Source organism: Penicillium riverlandense (assembly GCF_028828495.1).
Source record: "Penicillium riverlandense strain IBT 135883 chromosome Unknown utg000001l_segment0_segment0, whole genome shotgun sequence".
NCBI classification, from domain to species: Eukaryota; Fungi; Ascomycota; class Eurotiomycetes; order Eurotiales; family Aspergillaceae; genus Penicillium; species Penicillium riverlandense.
In genome coordinates, this window is record NW_026643194.1 from 3,510,698 (window position 1) to 3,531,727 (window position 21,030).

Sequence of the window (21,030 nt, forward strand, 5' to 3'; positions counted from 1 at the left end):
ATCCCGGAACGCGTATCCCTAACGGGAAGACGCGTCTTCCCTCACTCATCGTTGTCTGACCACCTCCCACTCACCAATTCTCGGTCGCAACATTCCCAGAATGAGCTTCGACGCCATGCGCCCGCGAGGCCGGCCAGCCCGTACGTCGGCGTGTTTTGAAATGCTTTTATTAGTGTTCGATCCATTTCACTGACCGGATTTTCTCCCATCCAGACACCCCGGGGACGACTGTGCTCGCATACACGCCCAACGGGAAGCGCGTGATCACCGGCGGATCCAACTCTGCCATTCGGATTTACACCGTGGGCCAAGATGGAGAGCCCCAGACAGTCGACGAGGGCGTTGATGCGAATCACGGCATCGGTGCCACGGTATGTTCGGGGTGGTGGTAGTTCGAGCGGACCCCGCTGACAGCCCGGTTCCAGAACGAGTGTTTTATTATGGGCGCCGAGGACGGCACGGTATGGCAGTACGATATCACATCCGGCAAGATGCGGAACTTGTTGGTACGCTGCGCGCTGCCGGTGCGCGATATTGCGGTGTCTAGGGACGGCGAATGGGCGGCCGTGGCAAGCGAGTAAGTCCAGCCATGGTGTATATAGCAGACAATGGCTCGACTAACATGCTCGAAATAGTGAACTCACGGTGAAAATCGTCAAAATCGAGGACATGACCCAGGTCAAATACCTGCGGGAACAACCCAAAGGAGCCAAACATGTCACCTTCGACCCCAATGGGCGCTATGTTTCGGTTTCCTGCACGGACGGCATTGTCTACATCTATTCCCTGCACGAGGAAGAACCGGAGTTGGTCCGCAAGCTCGATGGAGTGATTCGAAGACTCGAGCCAGATGCAGAGGCGACATCGAGAGCCGTGTGGCACCCGGACGGTACCGCGTTTGCATCCGCAGAGGCCACCCGGGACATCTCCATCTACTCTATCTCGGAGTGGAAGAAAGAGAAGACCTTTGCTGGTGGGCATACCGGCGACATCACGGCCCTCAGCTGGGCGCCGAATGGAACCCTGCTGGCATCCGCCGCCGCAGACGGTCAGATCATCCTCTGGGAAACGAAAACTCAAAATATTCTGCAACGCTACGACTTTGGAAATGTCATCAATCTCGCCTGGCATCCGACTAAGAACTCGCTGTCCTTCACCACCTCTGATGGCGAACTGTTCATTCATGACGACTTTGTGCCGAGGGAACACGAGCCGTTGCTTCAGAAGCCGTTGCAGGCAGCTCCTATCTTCCCAGGACCGCTCACTGAGATCTCCAACAATGTCGGCAGAACCTTGGCGGATCGGTCCAAGGAGGCCATCCAGCGGGCAGCTAGAAGGGGATCACCAGACTCATTGGATGACATCCTCGGTGAGGATGATGAAATGCCGGATTTTGTGGATGATGATGATGGTGCAGGCTATGCCGAAGGCCTCAATCCGTATGGCAAGCGGACAAACGGCCACCTGGAAGACCTTGGCCCGGACAGCAAACGTGCCTACTCTGGCTCGTTTCAGCCCAACCCACATCCACCTCTTCAGCCTGGTAGTACGCCATGGGCTGGGAATCGGCGATATCTCTGTATGAAGATCCTTTCGAGGAAAATTGTTTCGTGTGCTAATTTGTTCAGGTCTGAACTTGACTGGCGCCGTCTGGACTGTTGATCAAGAAACACACCATACAGTCACCGTAGAATTCTATGACCGCGAGCTGTACCGGGACTTCCACTTCACGGATCCATATCAATACGACAAAGCCTGCCTCAGTGAGCTTGACTAGACCTGCCATTTTTGACTTCGATTCTGACCCGATACAGATGAGAACGGAACGCTCTTCGCTAACAGTCCGTCTGATGGCAGCCCTGCCACTATCTTCTACCGGCCACATGAGACATGGACCACGAGAGCAGATTGGCGCACCCAATTGCCCGAGGGCGAAATGGTCCGAGGTAAATATATTGAACCAATATTCATTTCTCGGCTGACTGGCCTTCATAGCTCTTGCACTGAGTGATTCATATATTGTTGCCGTGACGACGAAAGGCTATGTCCGAGTATACACACTTTTTGGGACACCATTCAAAGTGTATCGACAAAAGAGTCAGGGCGTCAGTTGTGCCGCATGGAGGGACTACATTATGAGCATTGGCAACGGCCCCTTGGGACCTGATGGCCGCCACACGACGTTACGATATACTATCGAAAATGTCAAACGGGACGAGATTTGCCAGAACGAGGACGAGGTTGCACTCCCGGAAGGCGTTCAATTGAAGAATGTCTTCTTCTCCGACACTGGGGTACGTGATATTGAAGATGTATCTGTACGACACAACTGACAGTCTCCCAGGACCCATGTATCTATGACACGACGGGGGCGTTGCTCGTCTTGCAGCACTGGCGCACGCCCGGTCAAGCCCGGTGGGTGCCTCTTCTAGACACGAAGCAGCTCGCCCGTCTGGCTGGTGGCCGCAAAGAAGAGACCTACTGGCCGGTGGCCGTAGCGCAGGACAAATTCCACTGCATCATCCTCAAGGGCGGAGACCAGCACCCGTACTTCCCGCGGCCACTCCTCAGTGAATTTGAATTCCAGGTTCCTGTGTCTGCCGTCCCGCCGAGGGATCCCATCGATCCCGAAGGTGCCGACGCGCGCGACGAGAATGCCAAGTTCGAGGAGGCGTTTGTGCGCAGCAATGTCCTCCTCTCGCTCTACCAGGATCTATTGGCCTCGACCAACGCGACCGCCAGCCAGCGCGCCGAGCTGGCGCGCAAAGAGCTGGAGATGAACAAGACCCTGCTCCAGATGCTGGCCAACGAGTGCCGGGAGGGCGAGGACCGCGGCATGAAGGCGCTCGAGCTGGTGGGCATGATGTCTGATCGCAATGGCAAGATGATTGAGGCGGCGGCCAAGGTGGCCCAGCGCTATGGGCGAGGTGTGCTGGAGGACAAGATCCGCGACCTGGCGGAACGACGTGTGATGGGCATGGACGACGACGACGAGCTGGCATGACTGGGCTATGGGGAGATTTAGGAGGTAGTTTTACGAACACCAATGTCATTCTATTATATATTCTACTATAATAATAATCCATGTCGTGTGTCGTATATACTAGTAGTTGCCGTATGTACAGTATAGTTGCTGCGATAATACCCGCACCGCTATTGGCCGCAACGTCATCCCCCAACCCACTACTTCCTGTTTCTTCCTCTTCGCATCGCTTGAACGAACTCCTGAGGGACATATGTGCATGGCCTAACCACGCCTATTCCAGGCAGAATGCCGAAGCTGGTCTGTCCGCATGCAATACCGTGCACAACCTCTCTCCTCCGCCTGCCACCACCAACTCCCAAGGCCGTCGGCCGGCAGTCCTTCGCGTCCTCGCGGCGTCGCCCGCTCGCGCAACCACGCCATGGCATCCTGACCGAGCCCTGGCTGCCATCAGCCTCTTCGCCACCACCGATCACACACTTCGCGCCGAGCCCAGGGCGCTTGGATCTCGATGGACTAGACGGGCGGCCACGAAAAGACGATCACAAGCCGCCAGATGAGCGGGTGTTGAAACTCGGGAAAAGTGAGTAAAGCATCAAGTAGCATTGAATTGACTAACTCCAATTTAGCTCTCCGCACTCTCTCTCCGCTCCTCCCAACTATTCTGTACAACACGCTTCCTCCTGAGATCCTTTCCCCAGCCATCAACCTCCACCTCTTCCCATCGACACACCCGCATCTCCCCACCGTCAAAGGTCGAACGCTCTACCGCGCAGCGCTGTGGACTGTCCCCGTAGCATGGAGCAGTGTACCGCTCGTGGGGAATGTCAAGCTCCAGATTCTGAGCGAGCGGATCGTGCGCGCGGGCACGGTACTGGACCCTGAGCGACGCGACGGCCACCAACACGATTGCGGTGATGAGAGACTTGTCGTGCGATGGCGGACTGAGCCGCGCACGGAGAGTAGACCATTCCACGACAAGGCGCCGTTCTCCTCGAATCCGGGGCCGGATGCCGTAGCCAAATCGCCGACTCGTGGCGGTTCCCCCCAATCCTCCACTGGCGCCAACAACGATCCCCACCACTTATCTAATTCAAAAAAAGGCACCAACAAGGGCCTCAGCGTGCTTCTTGGCGGCGACGAGCCGATCTTCAAGCTGGCCAAGGAAGAGCAGTTCACCGGCCTCTTTATTTTCTCGTTCGACAAAGACGGCCGCATCCTCACGCATACGATCGAGCATGCAGACGACGCGAACGGCTGGGACCGCACGGCCAAGTTCGTTACCCTAACCGACTGGTTGATTGGAAAGGCGCGGAACTCCCTTGATCCTGCTCCAGATCCGACTCCGGGTCTGGCGATGGAGTCTTATCCGAACTATAACTGCGGGTTGCGTACGGAGCGGTATCGGACGCGGAGACGCTGATTCTTTCACTTGTGAAGTTTGGAACTTTTTTGAGGGGCGCTTGCCTTTCTCGGAATATTTCAGGTTTGTATTGATATTCTCTACTTTTCTATTGGTTTTGAGCTGTGCTCTGGAACCCATATCTCGCCGCTCTTCCTGAATTGTTCTCATATGTCGTCGCATGTACTATATACCCTGGCTTGACTAGACGAACGCGAACAATTGAATCCATCTCTTTCCGTAATGCAAACATGAGATCTATATCTAGCCCATAAAATCTAGGGTTGTGATCATCGCACATCCTAGGCTTCCGGCTACTATGGTCCACTATATCCCTAAGACATATGATATTAAGCATCCTAAAATTCAGCTCCCGTTATGCTGTTCGGGGCTCTTTTGGTAGTCAAAAGTATGTGATTCTAATGTACAAGACCGGAATGACTCGATTTAGGGACGAGTCGATAAACTCGGTACGATTGGGGGTGAACGAAAGGGGAAATGCTCCGACTATGCTGCTATATTTGTCTAATGAATAGGGCATGCGGTTATCACAACCCAAAATCTAAGCCTTTTTCGCGCTCCTCTTTTCTGGAATAGGAGACTTCAACAACATAAACACGGCACCAGCAACAGCCACCATAGCCGCCCCGCCAGCAGTATAAGCAGCACGGCGTCCAGCCCACCAGAACAACGAACAAAACACAATCGGTCCAGTCGCGCGACCAGCCTGTCCCCAGCCACGCAGCCGGCCCATGACAGCGCCGCGGTCGGCGTCGCGGGCCTCGAAGCTGCCGAGACTATTGAGACCCGTAACGACCGTGGCAGATGTAACGGCCAGCAAGCTACCGGCAGCATAGAGGCCTGCAAGTGAGGAAATGTGGGCGAGGAGGAAGAAGGAGATGGCGCAGGCGACTACTCCAGCGCGCACTATCAGAAGAGGCGGGAGGCGGCGCACGGCTGTACCCTGTAACAAGGAGGCGATTAGGCCCATCAATGAGAGGAGACGGCCGTTCAGTGCGGCGGGGCTGGCGTCGGTGGTTGTGTTGGCGTAGAGGGTGGCTGTTAGGAATGGAAGGGAGAATTCTAGACCGGAGAAGGGGACTAGGAAGAGGAAGTGCACTGCGTTCAGGAAGGATGGGTTGTTGGTATGTCTTGCCGCGCTGGGTTGAGCAGAAGGTGTGTCCTTGGGCTTGTTCTCCTGGTTCGGGGTTTGGATTTGAACCTGGGTTCGTGCCTCCGCAGGCGCTTTTCTGCATTGAACCCACGACACTGGGTCTCCTTCGCGGAGAGTGGTAAATCGAGGATGTGTCTCGGGTAAACACACATAGACAAAGACAAACTCCACCAGAATCAGTGCCAAAGAGACACTAGCAGCCGTGATGAACGGATTGGCCTCAACGATCTTGACAGAGGAGAGCGCCGCGCCGAGAGCAGGACCGCATGTAAACGCGATGCTGAAGCAAACACCAACGAGCGCCATAGTCGCGCTGCGGTGCGACTCATCACTGATATCAGCGGCAATGGCATTCGCCAGCTGGACATTCCCCTCACTCAATCCGCCAACAACACGACTTGCAAGGAAAGTCCGGAAATCAACTGCAGCGACCCAGAGCGTGACACTCCAGATGTTGCCAATCAACGAGTAGAGAAGAGTACGTTTACGACCGACGCGGTCTGACAGGTGCCCAATGACGGGAGCGGCGATAGCCTGGAGGAAGGAGAAAAGCGAGCCGAGGGCGCCGCCGAGGAGGACGATGTCATATCGCGAGTCGATGGGGCGCGCGAAGGAGTTCTTGTACGCGTTCAGGTAGTAGAAGACGCGGTTTAGGAAGGAGTCGGGGGATAGGTCTTGGGCGTGGTAGAAGGACAATAACGATGGGAAGAGCGGGAGGATGAAGGTGAAGGAGATCTGCGGATGGTGAGAACCAGAAGCGTAAACAAGAAGCGAGTCAACTTACCAGGTCCAGGACCAGTGAGATCATCAACACCGTCAAGATCTGACGGCGTTGGGCGCCAGCGAGAGCCATGGCGTGTGATGCTGGCGCCGGGGGATGGGGAAGTGGGAGAAAGTACTCAAGAGAATCCGAGGAAGACGTGAAGAATGAGGGGCGCTCTTGGCCTGGTCGGGCATATCGATAACCTGTTTCGGGCTAGCCCGACATGGACTTCTAGATACACTAAACAAGAAGCACGAAGGCGAAATACTGGATTCCTAACGCTAATATAGAAACTAATCATACCCGCAGTTTCAATCTCACCTTCACATCCTTTGCAGGTCGAAAAGCCCCCCAAGTGGGTGTATGCCCTGGAACGACCAGGCCATTCCCGTTGGCTGATTCAATCTCCCACATCGACACAATCGCTGCAGTAACAGCCAGTATTTCCTTCTCATTGAAGCTGTTTCCTTTAGACCCGTATAGTCCATCCGCAAATGGCGCAAGTGCGTTCTCATTTACGCGTTTCGCTCCAGACTCGGGATCCGTCACGATAAACCGGAGGGGATCATACTGGTCCGGGTTTGAAAAATGCCGAGAGTCGTTGTGGTAGACACCATGAGGCACCATTGCCCTCTCGCCCTTTCGGATGCGGTATATGCGAGGATCACCCGTGTGGAAGGAGGCTTCTTCGGCGGATTCAGGCAGGGTCAAGTCTGATTCTAGTTTCCTGAAGGAAATGCCCGCTGAGTGCAAACGCACAGACTCGTAGTAGCATGCTTTCAACATCGGGCATGCTCCGATGACTTGTTCAAGGTCGAGAGTGAGTTGAGGAGGGGAATCAAACGGAAATCCAGTTTCTCGGCGACTGGGCCGTGATGCGCTGGTGTGCAGAGATATCTCCGTGCGGATATCTTTGAGGAGCGCAGGATCCGAGAAAATATGGAGGACGGTCCAGAAAATGATCTTCGTCGTGTGCTCTATCGTGTCCCAGTATAGGGACAAGTGTGCTGCGCCGCTAGCTCCGGGAGACAGCTCCAGCTTTCGAAAAGTTCGCATTCGTTCTTTGACCAATTCAGACACATCGTCCAGATCGCGAAGTTCAATCCCTGGGTCGATCCCATCATCCCATGCTGTGAACGCACGGGAAAAGATCGACATTATATGAATAAGACGATCCCGAGCTGCATAACCTGCGGAAACACCAGGTGAGGGAATCCAGCGGGGAGTGCCCACGAATAACGTCACGAAGTTGTTGTCGAGTGTCCAAAGATTTTCCAGTAGACCTGGAAAGGACTCCCCAAAGGCTTCGCCCATTAGGATGGAAGTGGTTATGTGGCCCACGAAGTTTCTGATAAGCGCAAAGAGCTTGACCTCACAGACCGACTGATCCTGACTGTCCGGGAGTGTTACTTGGCTTTCGCGCTCCCAGGGCATCTGGTCAACCACACTGTGGGAGAAGGTGACCAAATCGGGAATATGGCGTTTCACTAAACGGGAAATATCTGTGGTAGCAGCACTGGCGAATGGCTCCCCGTCGATCATCCTGGAGACATCATCACGAATCTCCCTGTTTAGGTTCAAATTGCGCACAAGACCGCGATTGCCAAAGACGTTCTGCAGTGCCTGGTCGAGGGCAGCGGTACTGGATGCATCTTGTGAAGACAAGACTGTCTTCATCATCGAGGGTGACACTACGACATCGTGCTTCACACCGCGCAGATAAATGCCAAATACATGCTCATTCATAGAATCCCTTTAAGATGTTGTATTAGCAGCGTAATCAGAGAGATTGTAGATGGATCACAAACCGAAGTCCAGAGAGTAGTTTGACATGGTCCCATACAAAGGACAGGCCGTGTCCAATCCAAGGAGCCCAATAAGGCGCCAGCCTGGCAGTACGCGGCTCCGTTGGATCGTGTTCGTGATGCCTGCATTGAAGCCCTGTGATAACCCGGGTTGCAATGCATGAAAAGACCAGAACTGCAAAAAAAGTGGACCAAGTCAATTGAGGAAGGCCATCGCGAACAGTTTGTATCAGTCCATGCGGCGAGGCCTCGTACTTCTCCATACCTGTTAAGAGGCAGTGGAGAAACAGGCCGCACAAGGGAAAGGCGACTGGAATGAAAAGTCAACGCCTACACAAGACGAAACGCGCCGACATTGAAAAATCTGTCAAAAAAGGCGTTTGACACAATGTTGTCGAGAGTTGAAGGGCGAAGGAAAAGAAGCTGCCAAGGGTCGCGCTTCCCTAGTTTGCTTATCTCATCAGCCACCATCTGGTCTACTATGAGTGAATATGTGTTCAACGACGGATTTTTAGTTTATTTCTGCGGTCTCCTTGCGTTTATCGTTATGATCAGCATTTATTCAACAATTTTTACAATTGAAGATATCTGGATATAGCATGGTACAATGTGCATCATCGCCCGTCGTTTATTTCGCACTGTGCAAAACCTTCTGCAACACCGCGCTCTCGTTCTCATACTTGAGGATCTTTGACTGCGAGCTGTGTATCTTACTCAGGAGCCATTCAATCCTCGAAGTGAGTTCCCAGGGGTATTTCGGCAGAGTACCAAGCAGCTGCAGCTCTTCCTCGTACTTGTGGATGTTCTTATTCTCATTCCCGATCATCTGCGTGAGGATCAACAAATCCAGACGGCTTTCCAGTGTCTTGTTCTCGATCAGCCGCTGGAATGCGGCCTGGTAGACGGGCTTCCCAGGCTTGACCCATCGTGGAAACCCCTTGACCGACCCTACGGAAATGAGCTCCACTTGCTCCAGGGCTTGGAGGGTCGCTTCGCCGTTCTCTTTGAAAAGATCAGAGAGAAGAATCTTGTTGTAAAGCAGACGTCCATCCTCGGCGTGCGCGAGTGATTTGATGAGATACCATGCTTGTTCACGAGTCCACTGCGGTGCGACGGATTCGGTTCCCAAGATGAAGATTTTCAAGATTTCCGAGGCTGATTGGTCGACAATGCGATCCACGGCAGCTGTAGAAAACAAAGATTAGTCGACAGCAGAAGAATGACTGGGTGGTCATACCTTGAGGAGTCTCGCCAGCTTCAATTCGATGGGCCATAAACTCAAGATCTGTCACCCGGCCACCAAGAACTCGAATGCAATCATCGAGGCCATTGAGTGCATCCTTGCCGCGCTTTACCTTCGGCGCGTTTCCATCATCGCTCGCATCCACGTCCAAATGACTCAACACAAAACGACGGCCAACTTCAGGAGAACAGTCACCTAAACCGATGGTGTGGAAGACCTGATTTGGAAGAGCTTTGCTCAAGGGTTTTGCATAGGAGGAGTCTGTGGTCAGGAAGATAACATGGGCAATATTGGCCGTTGTAAGGCCAGCGGCCCATTCGGTCATCTTGTCAAGCACGACGGCGTGTTCCGAATCATAGACAAAATTGTCAATAACGACGACGGGCCTCTTCTCGGGATGGGCTTCGAGGTATTCATCGTCAGTGAGGTTAAAGTCTTTGTCCTCCTTGCGTCGCCCGCCGAGGGCAACTCGCTTCATTGCCACTGCTGTATTCTGCCAAATTTTGCTGAGCTGGGCATCGAGCGTCTCAGAGAAACCGGCCTTGGTGCCAATCATTCCCTGAGCAGCAAGATCGATGAAACTGCTGATACTGTTCATCCACGAGAAGATGGGTCGGTAGCCGACCTGAGCGGCTGCTCGTGAGATTTTGGCTGTGTCGCCTCTCGCATCATGGATTTGTTTGCAGTCGATTACCACTTTGTAGCTGTGGTCTTTCAATGCCTGGTCCAGAACTAACTCCCGTTTCCCCGAGCCACGCGGGCCGTGAATGACAATAAAGGTCTCCGCAGTCTCGGTCAACCAGGCTTGCACCTGGGATATGTCTTTCTGACGGTCTTCCCAAATCGCTGCCAAACCACGAGGGTCTGTCTTCCTGCGCCCAAAGTAGGCTATGTTGGCTTTGCTGGCTTGCTTGCGAATCCACTGTATCACCTGATTTTCTGATGTCTGAAGAGTGGACTTGATCTTCATTTCAATGAAAAATGTGCGGATAGGATCAAAGATGATCACGGTAATTGCCGCGACCAATGCCGCCAGGGCTGGAATGACGATCCTCGGATGATTCAGGAGCCAGTCCTTAATCACTGAAAACTTGATCTTGCGCTCGTAGTTGATCTTGAACTTGGTTCCGGCTTTACCTCCGCCATCCTCTTCACTGGCGACAAATCCATGCATGCAGTTCCGTGCCATGACCGAGAATCGGGGCCGGCTGAACGTCAAGGTCGCATACCTCGGCTGGACCTTGGAATCAGAAGGCTGTGGGTGAATATCTATGATCTTCCCATATGGGCGAAAGAGGCTGTACAACGCCTCCTGGGTTAGCTCCACCGCCGAAGACTCCGGGGTAGCTGGCAAGAATTCCACCTTCAGGGTCTGGCTGGGGATCCGGTAAAGGTCTTCGATCCACGGCTTGCCCCGTACACCGTCCACGTCGGCTCTTTGGAATGGATTGAACCATGGCTTGATGGGATGCTTCGCCATGTGTTCTTTTGCCGCAGATTGGACATCTTCATCGTTGACGTTTGGGCTGCGTGCATATTTTACGAATGCGCCGCCTTCTTTATACCTTGGGACAACCTCTTTGATTTTAAGATCCAAGCCCTGGGGTAATGCGCGTTCAGCTATGCGCTGAGGATCAGATGCGGCCAGGTCAGGGTTGTTGATTCGCTTCAGCAGTCCTTCAAACGGCTGGATATGGCTGAGCGGGCCCCGCAGGAACCATTGCAGCCGATGCGGGAAGACATCTATTGCGGGTCAGTCGAAGAAACGAAATTGACAATCTAGAGCATACTGTTCACATAGAGAATGCCCTCATTCTCCCCGACTGTAATGTGGCCCGACTGGATGGAGGAGGTGCAACGAACCCCGACTGCAGGACATAGCCGTGCCGAGTAGACGCTGGCACTAGGGCGCGACACCTGAGCCCAAGCAGCAGGTGCACGCACGAAGGGAAGCGGCCTCATCATTGCGCTGCATACATTATTGTCAGGAGAAAGTTGACAAGTGTTAAAAGAACGTGTAACTGTTGTTGGACTCAGGAAGTAAATGACGTCGGGCAGTCACGGGGTTACGGTACCTTGAGTACATAAGCAAGCAGTGCAGTGATCGGATCGGATCGCAGCGAAAAACTTCGTCGCAACAACAACACAATGGGCTGGTGGTGGCGATCAAGTCCCCAGCAGGACAATGCTCCTGCTGCTCCCCCTGCGCCTCCCCAGGCTCCTGCGAAGAAATTGACCCCCGACGAACAAGCCGAACTGGAATTCAGTCAGATCCTGGCCGACCTCCGACAAGAAGACGCGGCATTGTCCAAGTCCAAGTCACCACAACCACCATCCACAGGACCAGATGATGGCTCCAATACTGGCGCAACCACCGCCCGCCTCCAATCACCCACCTCGTCCATTGCCCCCGAATCCCTTTACTCCGACACCATGTCCTGTCGCGACGCCTTCGACTACGCTTTCTTCTGCCAGTCCTTCGGCGGCCAGTTCGTTAATGTCTATCGGTACGGCGAATTACGGTCATGCAGCGAGCACTGGGATAATTTCTGGATGTGCATGAGAACCCGACAATGGCCCGATGACCAGAAGAAGGCTGCCATCCGAGACCACAACCGGAAAAAGGCCATCAAATACAAGACCGGTCCCAGCAGTGAAGATGTCTGGGATGTGCGGCAGGAGCCAGCGCCAAAACCATTTCAGGGAGACTACATAGCGCTAGAGCGGGAGATGAAAGCGGAAGAAGAGGCAAAACAATAGGCGCTTTGATATCCTTTGGTTTTTCTTTATGACTTATTTCTCTGCCTGGTGCAGGTAATTGTACGATATTCTGTTCAATAAACCCATTCATCTCTCTCGTCTTATTTTCTCTTTTGCTGAACTCTGTGAACTATGGAAGATATCAATGAAATCTGCACAATGAACAACCTCACTGACCGAGAACCTATGAACTTGATCAAGACGACGGACAAAAAGCACGGCTACCCACAGCGTGATGGAGTCTGAGTGGCTGGAGGATCTGGATCAGGCATTGAAGATGGAAGAATATCTTATAAAAGCGCTCTTGGAAGAGGATGAAGAGAGGACAGGTGAAAGGCCTTCATCTCTTTCGCGGTCCAACATCAACGGCAGAACACGCAGTAAACCCTCCTCCACAACCGATGATCGAGACCTGGGTCAGAAAGGAATACAGTGCTGCCAAAGCAAGGTATCCAGTGAGAAGGGTGTGTGTAACATCCGAAAAGAACGCTCAAGAGGTCAAGTCCTGGGTGGAGAGGATGCGAGGCCTATCTCTGTATGGTATCAAGATGCCTTCCTCGCCCTCCCTAGGGAAAGAATCTCTGACGCTAGATCCATGGACCCAGACTGGCCACCAAGGGAGAGGAAGAGGATGCTACAGAAAGAATACTTGTGCCAAAAGGAAATCTTGCCCTTTGCAATGTTGAAAACCGGGAGCTGGGACCAAATAAGAGCGAGACATGACTTTGCTTACAGGCTTGCTATTCGAGTAAAGGGAATGTAGATAAAGAAGACCTAGTATAATTCTAGTATATGCACACACATATGAAGATAAGAAATTGCAATTCAGGAGAGCAGGAAAAAAAAAGGCTATGTACAGCACATGAGAGATATCACTGAACGGTGGCAGACTCTAAACACCTTGCACACTGCAAACGCTGCTGTCACAGAAACAAAGGAAAGAAACAAAGCAAAGAGGAAAAAGAAATATCGCACGAACGTCACGATCGGTGAAGATGGAGACTGTAAAAGACAAAAACAATTTGGGGGTATTTCCCATGTGTGATCACAAACTTTTCCTCCCGTGAAAAACTCAGTATGTCATCATCTATCATGCCCATCATGGTCATAACATAGCCTCTTCTCCCTATCCATGGCTAGATCATCATTTAGGCCGGGACGGAAGCCTGGGCGGGCTGGGGAACCGCGTCCATGGCAGGACGGCGGACAATGCCACCGGTGACAGGCAGTTGGGAGCTGATGCCGCTGAGGAAAGCATCCACTTCACGCGCACACTGACGGCCTTCGTTGATACCCCAGACAATCAGAGACTGTCCACGTCGGCAGTCACCCGCCGCATACACACCAGGGATGTTGGTCGAGTAGTGTCCAGGAGGAGTCTTCACGTTCTTGCGAGGGTCACGCTCAATCTCCTCACCGAGGAGGCGGTCCTCAGGTCCCAAGAAGCCCATTGACAGAAGGACCAGGTCGGCGGGGAAGAATTGCTCGCTACCCTCCGCGGTCTTCATGTCCCAGCCGCCAGTGGCGCTCTTGGTCCACTCGACGCGAACGGTGTTGATACCCTTGACACGCCCGCTGCCATCGTCCGTGAACTCGGTCGACATGACACAGTACTCACGCGGATCCTTGCCCATGTGAGTCTTGACTTCAGAGTGGCCATAGTCGACACGGTAGATGCGAGGCCACTGGGGCCACGGGTTGTCACCGGCACGCTCTGGGGGCGGCTGGGGCAGCAGCTCGAAGTTGGTGACGGACTTGGCACCGTGACGGACCGAGGTACCAATGCAGTCGTTACCGGTATCTCCACCGCCAATGACAACAACATGCTTGTCCTTGGCGGAGATGTAGGCGTTATCGGCGAGGTTGGAGTCCAGCAGGGACTTGGTGTTCTGGTGCAAGAACTGCATGGCGAAGTGCACGCCGTCCAGCTCACGGCCAGGAACCTTGAGGTCACGAGCGACAGTGGCACCAGTGGCGATGATGACCGAGTCGTTGGTGGCCCGGAGGGACTGGAGAGAGACCTCGTTGTCGGGACCAACAGCAGCGTTCGTCACGAACTTGACGCCCTCAGCAGCCATGAGGTCGACACGGCGCTGGACGACCTTCTTGTCGAGCTTCATGTTGGGGATACCATACATGAGCAGACCGCCAATGCGGTCGGCACGCTCGTAGACAGTCACGGTGTGACCAGCCTTGTTGAGCTGGTCAGCAGCAGCCAGACCAGCAGGGCCAGAGCCAATGATGGCGACAGTCTTGCCAGAACGGGTCTTGGGAGGACGAGGAACCATCCAGCCCATCTCCCAGCCGCGGTCGATGATGGCGCATTCGATCGACTTGATGCCGACGGGGTCCTCATTGATACCCAGAACACAGGCACCCTCGCAAGGAGCGGGGCAGACACGACCAGTAAATTCAGGGAAGTTGTTGGTCATCAGCAGACGGTTAAGGGCATCCTGCCACTGGTCCCGGAAGACCAGCTCGTTCCACTTGGGGATGATGTTGGAGATAGGGCAACCAGTGTCAGACTGGCAGAAAGGAACACCACAGTCCATGCAACGAGCAGACTGGTACTTGAGCTCATCCTCACTGAGACGGTTGGACAGCTCCGCCCAGTCACGGGTGCGAGTGGTGGGGTTGCGGTACTTCTCGCTCCGCCGGCTGTACTTCATGAAGCCGCGGGTTTTGTCCAGGATCAGAGCAGAACGCTTCTTCTCCTTCTTAGAGTCGCTGATGCTGTCCTCAATGTCTAGAAGGTCAGCCTTCTTGGCCTCAGCCTCGGTCTTCTCGGCGGCGACCGGGGTGCTGGGGAGCTTGGGGAGAGTGAACTCTGCCTTCTTCGCAGCCTCTGCCTTGGCGGCCTCTTCGGCCATGACGCGTTTGTAGTCAGTCGGCAGGACCTTGACGAAGTGAGGGAGAGCACGGGTGAAGTCGAGAAGGATACGGGCAGCCATCTCGGAGCCGGTGTAGTGGTGGTGGTCCTCAATCAGACCACGAACAAAAGCGATCTCAGACGGTTCCTCAATACCAGAAACTTCAACCATCTCCAGGTTGACCTTGGAGTGGAAGTCCTGGTTCACGTCCAGCACATAGGCGATACCTCCAGACATACCAGCAGCGAAGTTGCGACCAGTAGATCCGAGAACGAGGACACGACCACCAGTCATGTACTCACAACCGTGGTCACCAACACCCTCCACGACGGCAGTGGCGCCAGAGTTGCGGACAGCAAAACGCTCAGCAGCGAGACCACGGAAGTAGCAAGTACCGCGGGTAGCACCATACAGACAGGTGTTACCAATGATAACGTTCTCCTCAGCCTTGAAGGCGGCACCGCGAGGCGGGTAGACAATGAGACGACCACCCGAAAGACCCTTGCCAACATAGTCGTTGGCATCACCCTCAAGCTCCAGGGTGATACCGGGGGCAAGGAAGGAGCCGAAGGATTGACCAGCAGAGCCCTTGATGTTGGCATGGATGGTGTCCTGCGGCAGGCCGACGTCGCCATAGCGTTTGCTAACTTGGTAGGAGAGCGTTGCACCAAGGCCACGGTCAGTGTTGACGATGTCACACTCGATGCGGCAAGGGAGGCCCTTCTCCAAGGCCAACTCGGACTCGGCAATTAGCTTGTTGTCAAGACGGACGTGGAGGCGGTGATCCTGCTTGCGGACGTTGTATGTAGCAACGCCAGGACGCAGCGAGTGAGCCGGAGTCAAAATCAGTGACAGATCCACGCGCTCCTGCTTCTGGTTCCGAATGTCGTCACGGACGCGAAGCAACTCAGCACGACCGACCATCTCGTTGATAGTGCGCACGCCCAGCTTGGCCATGATAGCACGCATCTCGTTGGCGACATAGTAGAAGAAATTAATCACGTGTTCAGGTGTGCCCTGGAACTTCTGGCGCAGCTCTGGGTCCTGAGTCGCGATACCGACCGGGCAAGTGTTCAGATGGCACTTCCTCATCTGGAGGGACACTGTTAGCAGAGAACTCAAAGAGTAGGTAGAGAAGGTGAAATGGGACTTACCATAATACAACCCATTGCAATCAGAGGGGTCGTTGCGAAGCCGAATTCCTCCGCTCCAAGGAGACAGGCGACCGCGAGGTCACGGCCGGTACGAATTTGACCGTCAGTCTGGACGACGACACGGCCACGGAGGTCGTTCAGAACGAGAGTCTGGTGGGTTTCGGCAAGACCCAGCTCCCAAGGAAGACCCGCATACTTGATACCCGTCCAGCGCGACGCACCAGTACCACCATCGTGACCAGAGATCAGGATGTGGTCAGCCTTGGCCTTGGCGACACCGGAGGCGACGATACCCACGCCAACTTCGGACACGAGCTTGACGGAAACACGAGCGCGGGGGTTGGAACACTTCAGGTCGTAGATGAGCTGCTTCAGATCTTCAATGGAGTAGATGTCGTGGTGCGGAGGCGGGGAGATGAGACCGACACCGGGAGTAGAGTAACGAGTGCGGGCAATAGGGCCAACGACCTTATGGCCTGGCAGTTCACCACCCTCACCAGGCTTAGCACCCTGGGCCATCTTGATCTGCAGTTCATCGGCATCCGCGAGGTAGTTGGAGGTCACACCAAAACGGCCAGAGGCAATCTGCTTGATGGCGGACCTCATGGTATCGCCATTCTCCATGCGCCTGCTGCGCTCCGGGTCTTCACCACCTTCACCGGTGTTGGACTTGCCACCAAGACGGTTCATGGCAACAGCCAGGGTCGAGTGAGACTCCATGGAGATCGATCCGTAGGACATGGCACCGGTGACAAAGCGACGAACAATCTCGGTCCAGGGCTCAACCTGGTCGATTGGGATAGGGGTGCGCTGATCGAAATCAAAGTCGAGCATACCGCGCAGAGTGCAGTTCTTAATCTGCTCGTGCTCTGCACGGGCGTAGGCCTCATAGGACTTGTCGTTCTTGGTGCGAACGGCATCCTGCATGTTGGCAATACTAACAGGGTCGTTGATGTGCGACTCGCCGCCATCACGCCAGTGGTACTCGCCAGATTCTGGGAGACCGGGGACTTCAACGATCTCACGGGAGGGATATCCGCGCTCGTGGAAAGCAAAAGCATCCTGGGCAATCAGATCGAAAGTGATACCACGAATGCGGCTCGCGGTACCAGCGAAGCAGCGATCAATAACGCTGTCATCGATACCGAGGGCTTCGAAGATCTGGGCACCCTTGTAGGACTGTAGGGTGGAGATACCCATTTTACTCATGACCTTGAGAATACCACCATCGCATGAAGCCTTGTAGTTCTCAACGACCTTGTCATCGCTGAGGTCCTTGCGGATCAGGTTCTCGCGGTTCATCTTGAGAATGCACTCCAGAGCGAGGTAAGGGTTGATGCCATCAGCACCATAGCCGAGCAGGACGCAGTGGTGGTGCACCTCGCGAGCCTCGGCGGTCTCAACGACCAGAGCGGCAAGAGATCGCCACTTGTTGCGAACCAGGTGGTGGTGCACGAGACCGGTAGCGAGAAGAGCAGAGACGGGAACGCGCTCCGCGCTGGTAGCACGGTCCGAGAGCACAATCAGCTTGTCACCGTTCTGGATGGCCTCAGTAGTCGCATCGCAAATGGCGTCCAGGGCTTCCAGGTAGCCGGCAGTGCCCTTCTTCTTCTCAAAGGTGATATCGATCGTCCGAACAGTCCAGTCCTTGTGGGCCTCGTTGATATTCTTCAGGGCATTGAACTCCGGGATTGTTAAGATGGGGGACTTCAAGAGCAGACGGTGGCACTGGGAAGCGTCCATCTCCAGCAGATTACCCTGAGGGCCAACGTAGCATTCAAGGGACATAACCACGGCCTCACGAATGGGATCAATGGGCGGATTGGTGACCTGAGCAAAGAGCTGACGGAAGTACTCGTAGAGCAGGCGGGGCTGTTGAGCAATGCATGCCAGAGGGGCATCGTTACCCATGGAGCCGAGGGCTTCCTTCGAGTCAGCAGCCATGGGCCCGAGGAGCAGGCTGACCTGCTCAAATGAGTATCCAAAGGCCTGGAGGCGAGGGTCGTTCTGAATGGTGTTGTCATCCAAAGTGAAGGACAGATCCACATTCTGATCCAGCAGCTTCTGCTTGATCGCGGGCAGCTTCAGGAGCTCCTTGTCCAGCCAGCTGGCGAAGTCCTGTCGGTGGGCGACGGTCTGTTTCAATTCGGCGTCGTCAATGATGCGACCGGCCAGGGTGTCAACCAGCAGCATTTTTCCGGGCTGCAGACGACCCTTTTGAACCACACGCTCGGGGTCGATGTCAATAGCGCCGACCTCCGAGGCACAAACAATGCGGTCATCATCCATGACGTAGAAACGGCACGGACGCAGACCGTTGCGGTCCAGATTGGCACCGCAGTAGCGCCCATCGGAGAAGGTGAAAAGAGCCGGGCCATCCCAGGGCTCCATCTGGCAAGCAGCCCACTCATAAAAGGCGGCCTTGGCTGGGTCCATGGCCGGGTTGTCCTGCCAGGCCTCGGGAATCATGATCATGACGGCCTCGGGCAGAGACAGAACGCCGTTGATCATCAGCAGTTCCAGAACGTTGTCGAAAGCAGCCGAGTCGGAACCTCCATCCTCAACGACGGGGTACAGTAGGTCCAGCTCATCACCGAACACTTCGGACCGCAGGACACCCTCACGCGCGCGCATCCAGTTCTTGTTTCCTCGCAACGTGTTGATCTCACCGTTGTGAGCCGCCCACCGCAGGGGCTGGGCACGGTCCCAGGAGGGAAATGTGTTGGTGGAGAAACGGGAATGGACGAGAGCAAAGTGACCCTCGTAGTCGACGTTGACGAGGTCATGGTAGTATTGGTACACCTGGACCGGAGACAGCTGGCCCTTGTAGATAATGTTGCGGTTGCTGAGCGAGCACAGGTAGAACCAGTTGCCTAGGCCAATGACATGAGTGGCGCGCTTCCGCAGCACGTACAATTGGATCTCAAAGGTTCTCTCATCAAACTTCTCTGGGTCGGTGATCTCGGGTTTGTTGCCCTCGCCGTAAGCGGACTTCAACACGACGAATGGCTGCATAACAATGGGCTCGCGGGACAGGGCCGCAGGACCGAGGATGGTCGAGTCACGGGGCACCTCCCGCCATCCCAGCACACGGAGGCCAAGGGATGTGGCCAGCTCCTCGAAGCTGGCGATGGATTGCTTGAGAGCCTCCTCGTCCGGCTTGAAGAAGAGGTTGCCGACCGCATACTGACCCAGCGGGGGCAGGTCCAGGCCGACCTCCCGGGCAAAGTTTTTGATGAAGAACTTGTGCGGGATGCTAGTCATCACACCAGCACCGTCACCATCGCGCGCATCCGAGCCAACGGCACCACGGTGGGTCATGTTACACAGCAGGTTGCGGGCTGGATGAGAATTCGTCAGTGAATCGGTCTTACATCAGGCTCGCCATCACTCACCATCGCTAACAATCTTGTGGCTCGCCTTGCCCTTGATGTGACTGCCAGGAGGTCAGTAGCGGATCAATTGCGCCTTCCAAGGCTCACTCACGCTGCAAAGCCTACACCGCAGGCATCCTTCTCGTACTCTGGGTCATATAGACCCTGCCGCTCCGGCAGAGTACCCGCCCAGCCATAGCCTTTCTTTGGCTGGTACTCGGAATACTCCTGGGGAGTCTGGTCGTCTAGTTCTTTGCCATAGATTTCTTCCAAGTTAAGACCCATTCTTCCGCCGGTGGCAGAGAGAACGGACAGGCAGGGTGGTGGGGTGATCGCCGTAGGGCGGGAATTCGGTCGGGAGCGATGGGGAGGGTGGGTGTCGTCACGGGGCGGGTCGCAGCGCAGGGTGAGGGAGAGAAGGAAATCCCAGCGTCTGCGTGAAAATAGTTTTGCGGATGAAAAGGGAGTGGAAGGGAAGAAAGGAAGAAGAAGAAGTAGGAGGGGCAGAAAAAAAAAAGATGGGCAGCGATTACGGCAGGCTAGTCCGGGGATTGCAGGCTTTCTCCGAGCACTAACTAACTACGAATGGCCTATTTCCAAAGCAGACATGGGAAAAATACAACGGGACAGGAAATTGTGGGGGGTGCTGCTCGTGGCAAATAAATACTGGGTTTGAGTGACAATCGTGATGTTGCTCACCCTAGGCCCTCTGACGGCCTGCAGGGCCGGGAATCATGAACAATAATTATGTCGCTCTCACAGCTCCCACCACACAGCAGAGTTCTCTCGTCAGTCACTCGCACAAGAGTCCTAGGTACCAGTGGTGAAGGTCCAGGTTCCGCATCGACGAAAACAGACAGGCATGCTGAGCCCCCCAATCATCGAGTAATGATAATCGTTCTGATTACGGCGCTCCGTCGAGATAAGCATCAGGCGGCCAATAGGAGTTCCTGCGTTACAACCACGATCAGCTTTCAAAGACGTCAAGATCTGTGCTGAATCAGCGGAACATGACCGTATGGTACATATCGGTACAGCCAAAGGGTCGCGGGGCAATCTCCATTAGTGAGTCGTGGCTCGGGAGGATTTGGAACTCTCGGACGAAAATAGTATTGTAGCAATACCACAGCCATCTCACATGCTTGCTGAGTTGGTGGGGCGGATTAAGCACTGATCCGGCATACCTATGTACGGACTGTCTAGTATTCTCACCAACCCGGTCGAGTGACTAGGTAGGCATCTCGCAGTGGACAATAACCACGTAGTTGCACCTCTGTCGTAGATTACGCCTCACAATACTTCACACATCACCGTGGCTGACTCGACCGAAGGTGCCCCGACATTATTTACGATTCCCGTATACAATAAACCCCACAGCGAGATCGGCAAACCGCTGTAAACCAGTGTATGGTCACGGAATGTCCCATACCATACGCCGAAATCGGGGCCTTTCTGCCGCCCTCATGCATGCCCGCCCTGCTTGCGGATTGGCCCCAGCGATT

General features: G+C 54.6%; 6 protein-coding genes across 6 annotated transcripts; 3 read left to right on the forward strand and 3 right to left on the reverse strand.

Moving 5' to 3' along the window:
• Positions 1–100: 100 nt before the first annotated feature.
• N7474_001427 (Mcl1 family WD40 repeat domain-containing protein) lies at positions 101–3,004 on the forward strand (the record flags this gene model as incomplete). The annotated part of the gene is made up of 8 exons (XM_057192842.1): positions 101–140; positions 214–371; positions 426–577; positions 636–1,579; positions 1,629–1,763; positions 1,815–1,946; positions 1,996–2,294; positions 2,345–3,004. The coding sequence occupies 8 exons, from the start codon at positions 101–103 to the stop codon at positions 3,002–3,004; spliced, it is 2,520 nt and encodes an 839-aa protein (XP_057057795.1).
• Positions 3,005–3,271: 267 nt separating this feature from the next.
• Positions 3,272–4,406, forward strand: N7474_001428 (uncharacterized protein; the record flags this gene model as incomplete). Its single annotated transcript, XM_057192843.1, has 2 exons — positions 3,272–3,566; positions 3,613–4,406. 2 exons carry the CDS (start codon positions 3,272–3,274, stop codon positions 4,404–4,406), a joined length of 1,089 nt encoding a protein of 362 aa, XP_057057796.1.
• A 541-nt stretch (positions 4,407–4,947) lies between these two features.
• N7474_001429 (putative tetracycline transporter) lies at positions 4,948–6,412 on the reverse strand (the record flags this gene model as incomplete). Its single annotated transcript, XM_057192844.1, has 2 exons — positions 4,948–6,294; positions 6,344–6,412. 2 exons carry the CDS (start codon positions 6,410–6,412, stop codon positions 4,948–4,950), a joined length of 1,416 nt encoding a protein of 471 aa, XP_057057797.1.
• Positions 6,413–6,619: 207 nt separating this feature from the next.
• Positions 6,620–11,335, reverse strand: yme2 (uncharacterized protein; the record flags this gene model as incomplete). The annotated part of the gene is made up of 4 exons (XM_057192845.1): positions 6,620–8,075; positions 8,823–9,312; positions 9,365–11,113; positions 11,161–11,335. The coding sequence occupies 4 exons, from the start codon at positions 11,333–11,335 to the stop codon at positions 6,620–6,622; spliced, it is 3,870 nt and encodes a 1,289-aa protein (XP_057057798.1).
• Positions 11,336–11,518: 183 nt separating this feature from the next.
• Positions 11,519–12,130, forward strand: N7474_001431 (EMI1 family protein; the record flags this gene model as incomplete). Its single annotated transcript, XM_057192846.1, has 1 exon — positions 11,519–12,130. One exon carries the CDS (start codon positions 11,519–11,521, stop codon positions 12,128–12,130), a length of 612 nt encoding a protein of 203 aa, XP_057057799.1.
• A 1,148-nt stretch (positions 12,131–13,278) lies between these two features.
• N7474_001432 (glutamate synthase (NADH)) lies at positions 13,279–19,813 on the reverse strand (the record flags this gene model as incomplete). The annotated part of the gene is made up of 4 exons (XM_057192847.1): positions 13,279–16,092; positions 16,155–19,495; positions 19,550–19,590; positions 19,641–19,813. 4 exons carry the CDS (start codon positions 19,811–19,813, stop codon positions 13,279–13,281), a joined length of 6,369 nt encoding a protein of 2,122 aa, XP_057057800.1.
• Between the last annotated feature and the right edge of the window lie 1,217 nt (positions 19,814–21,030).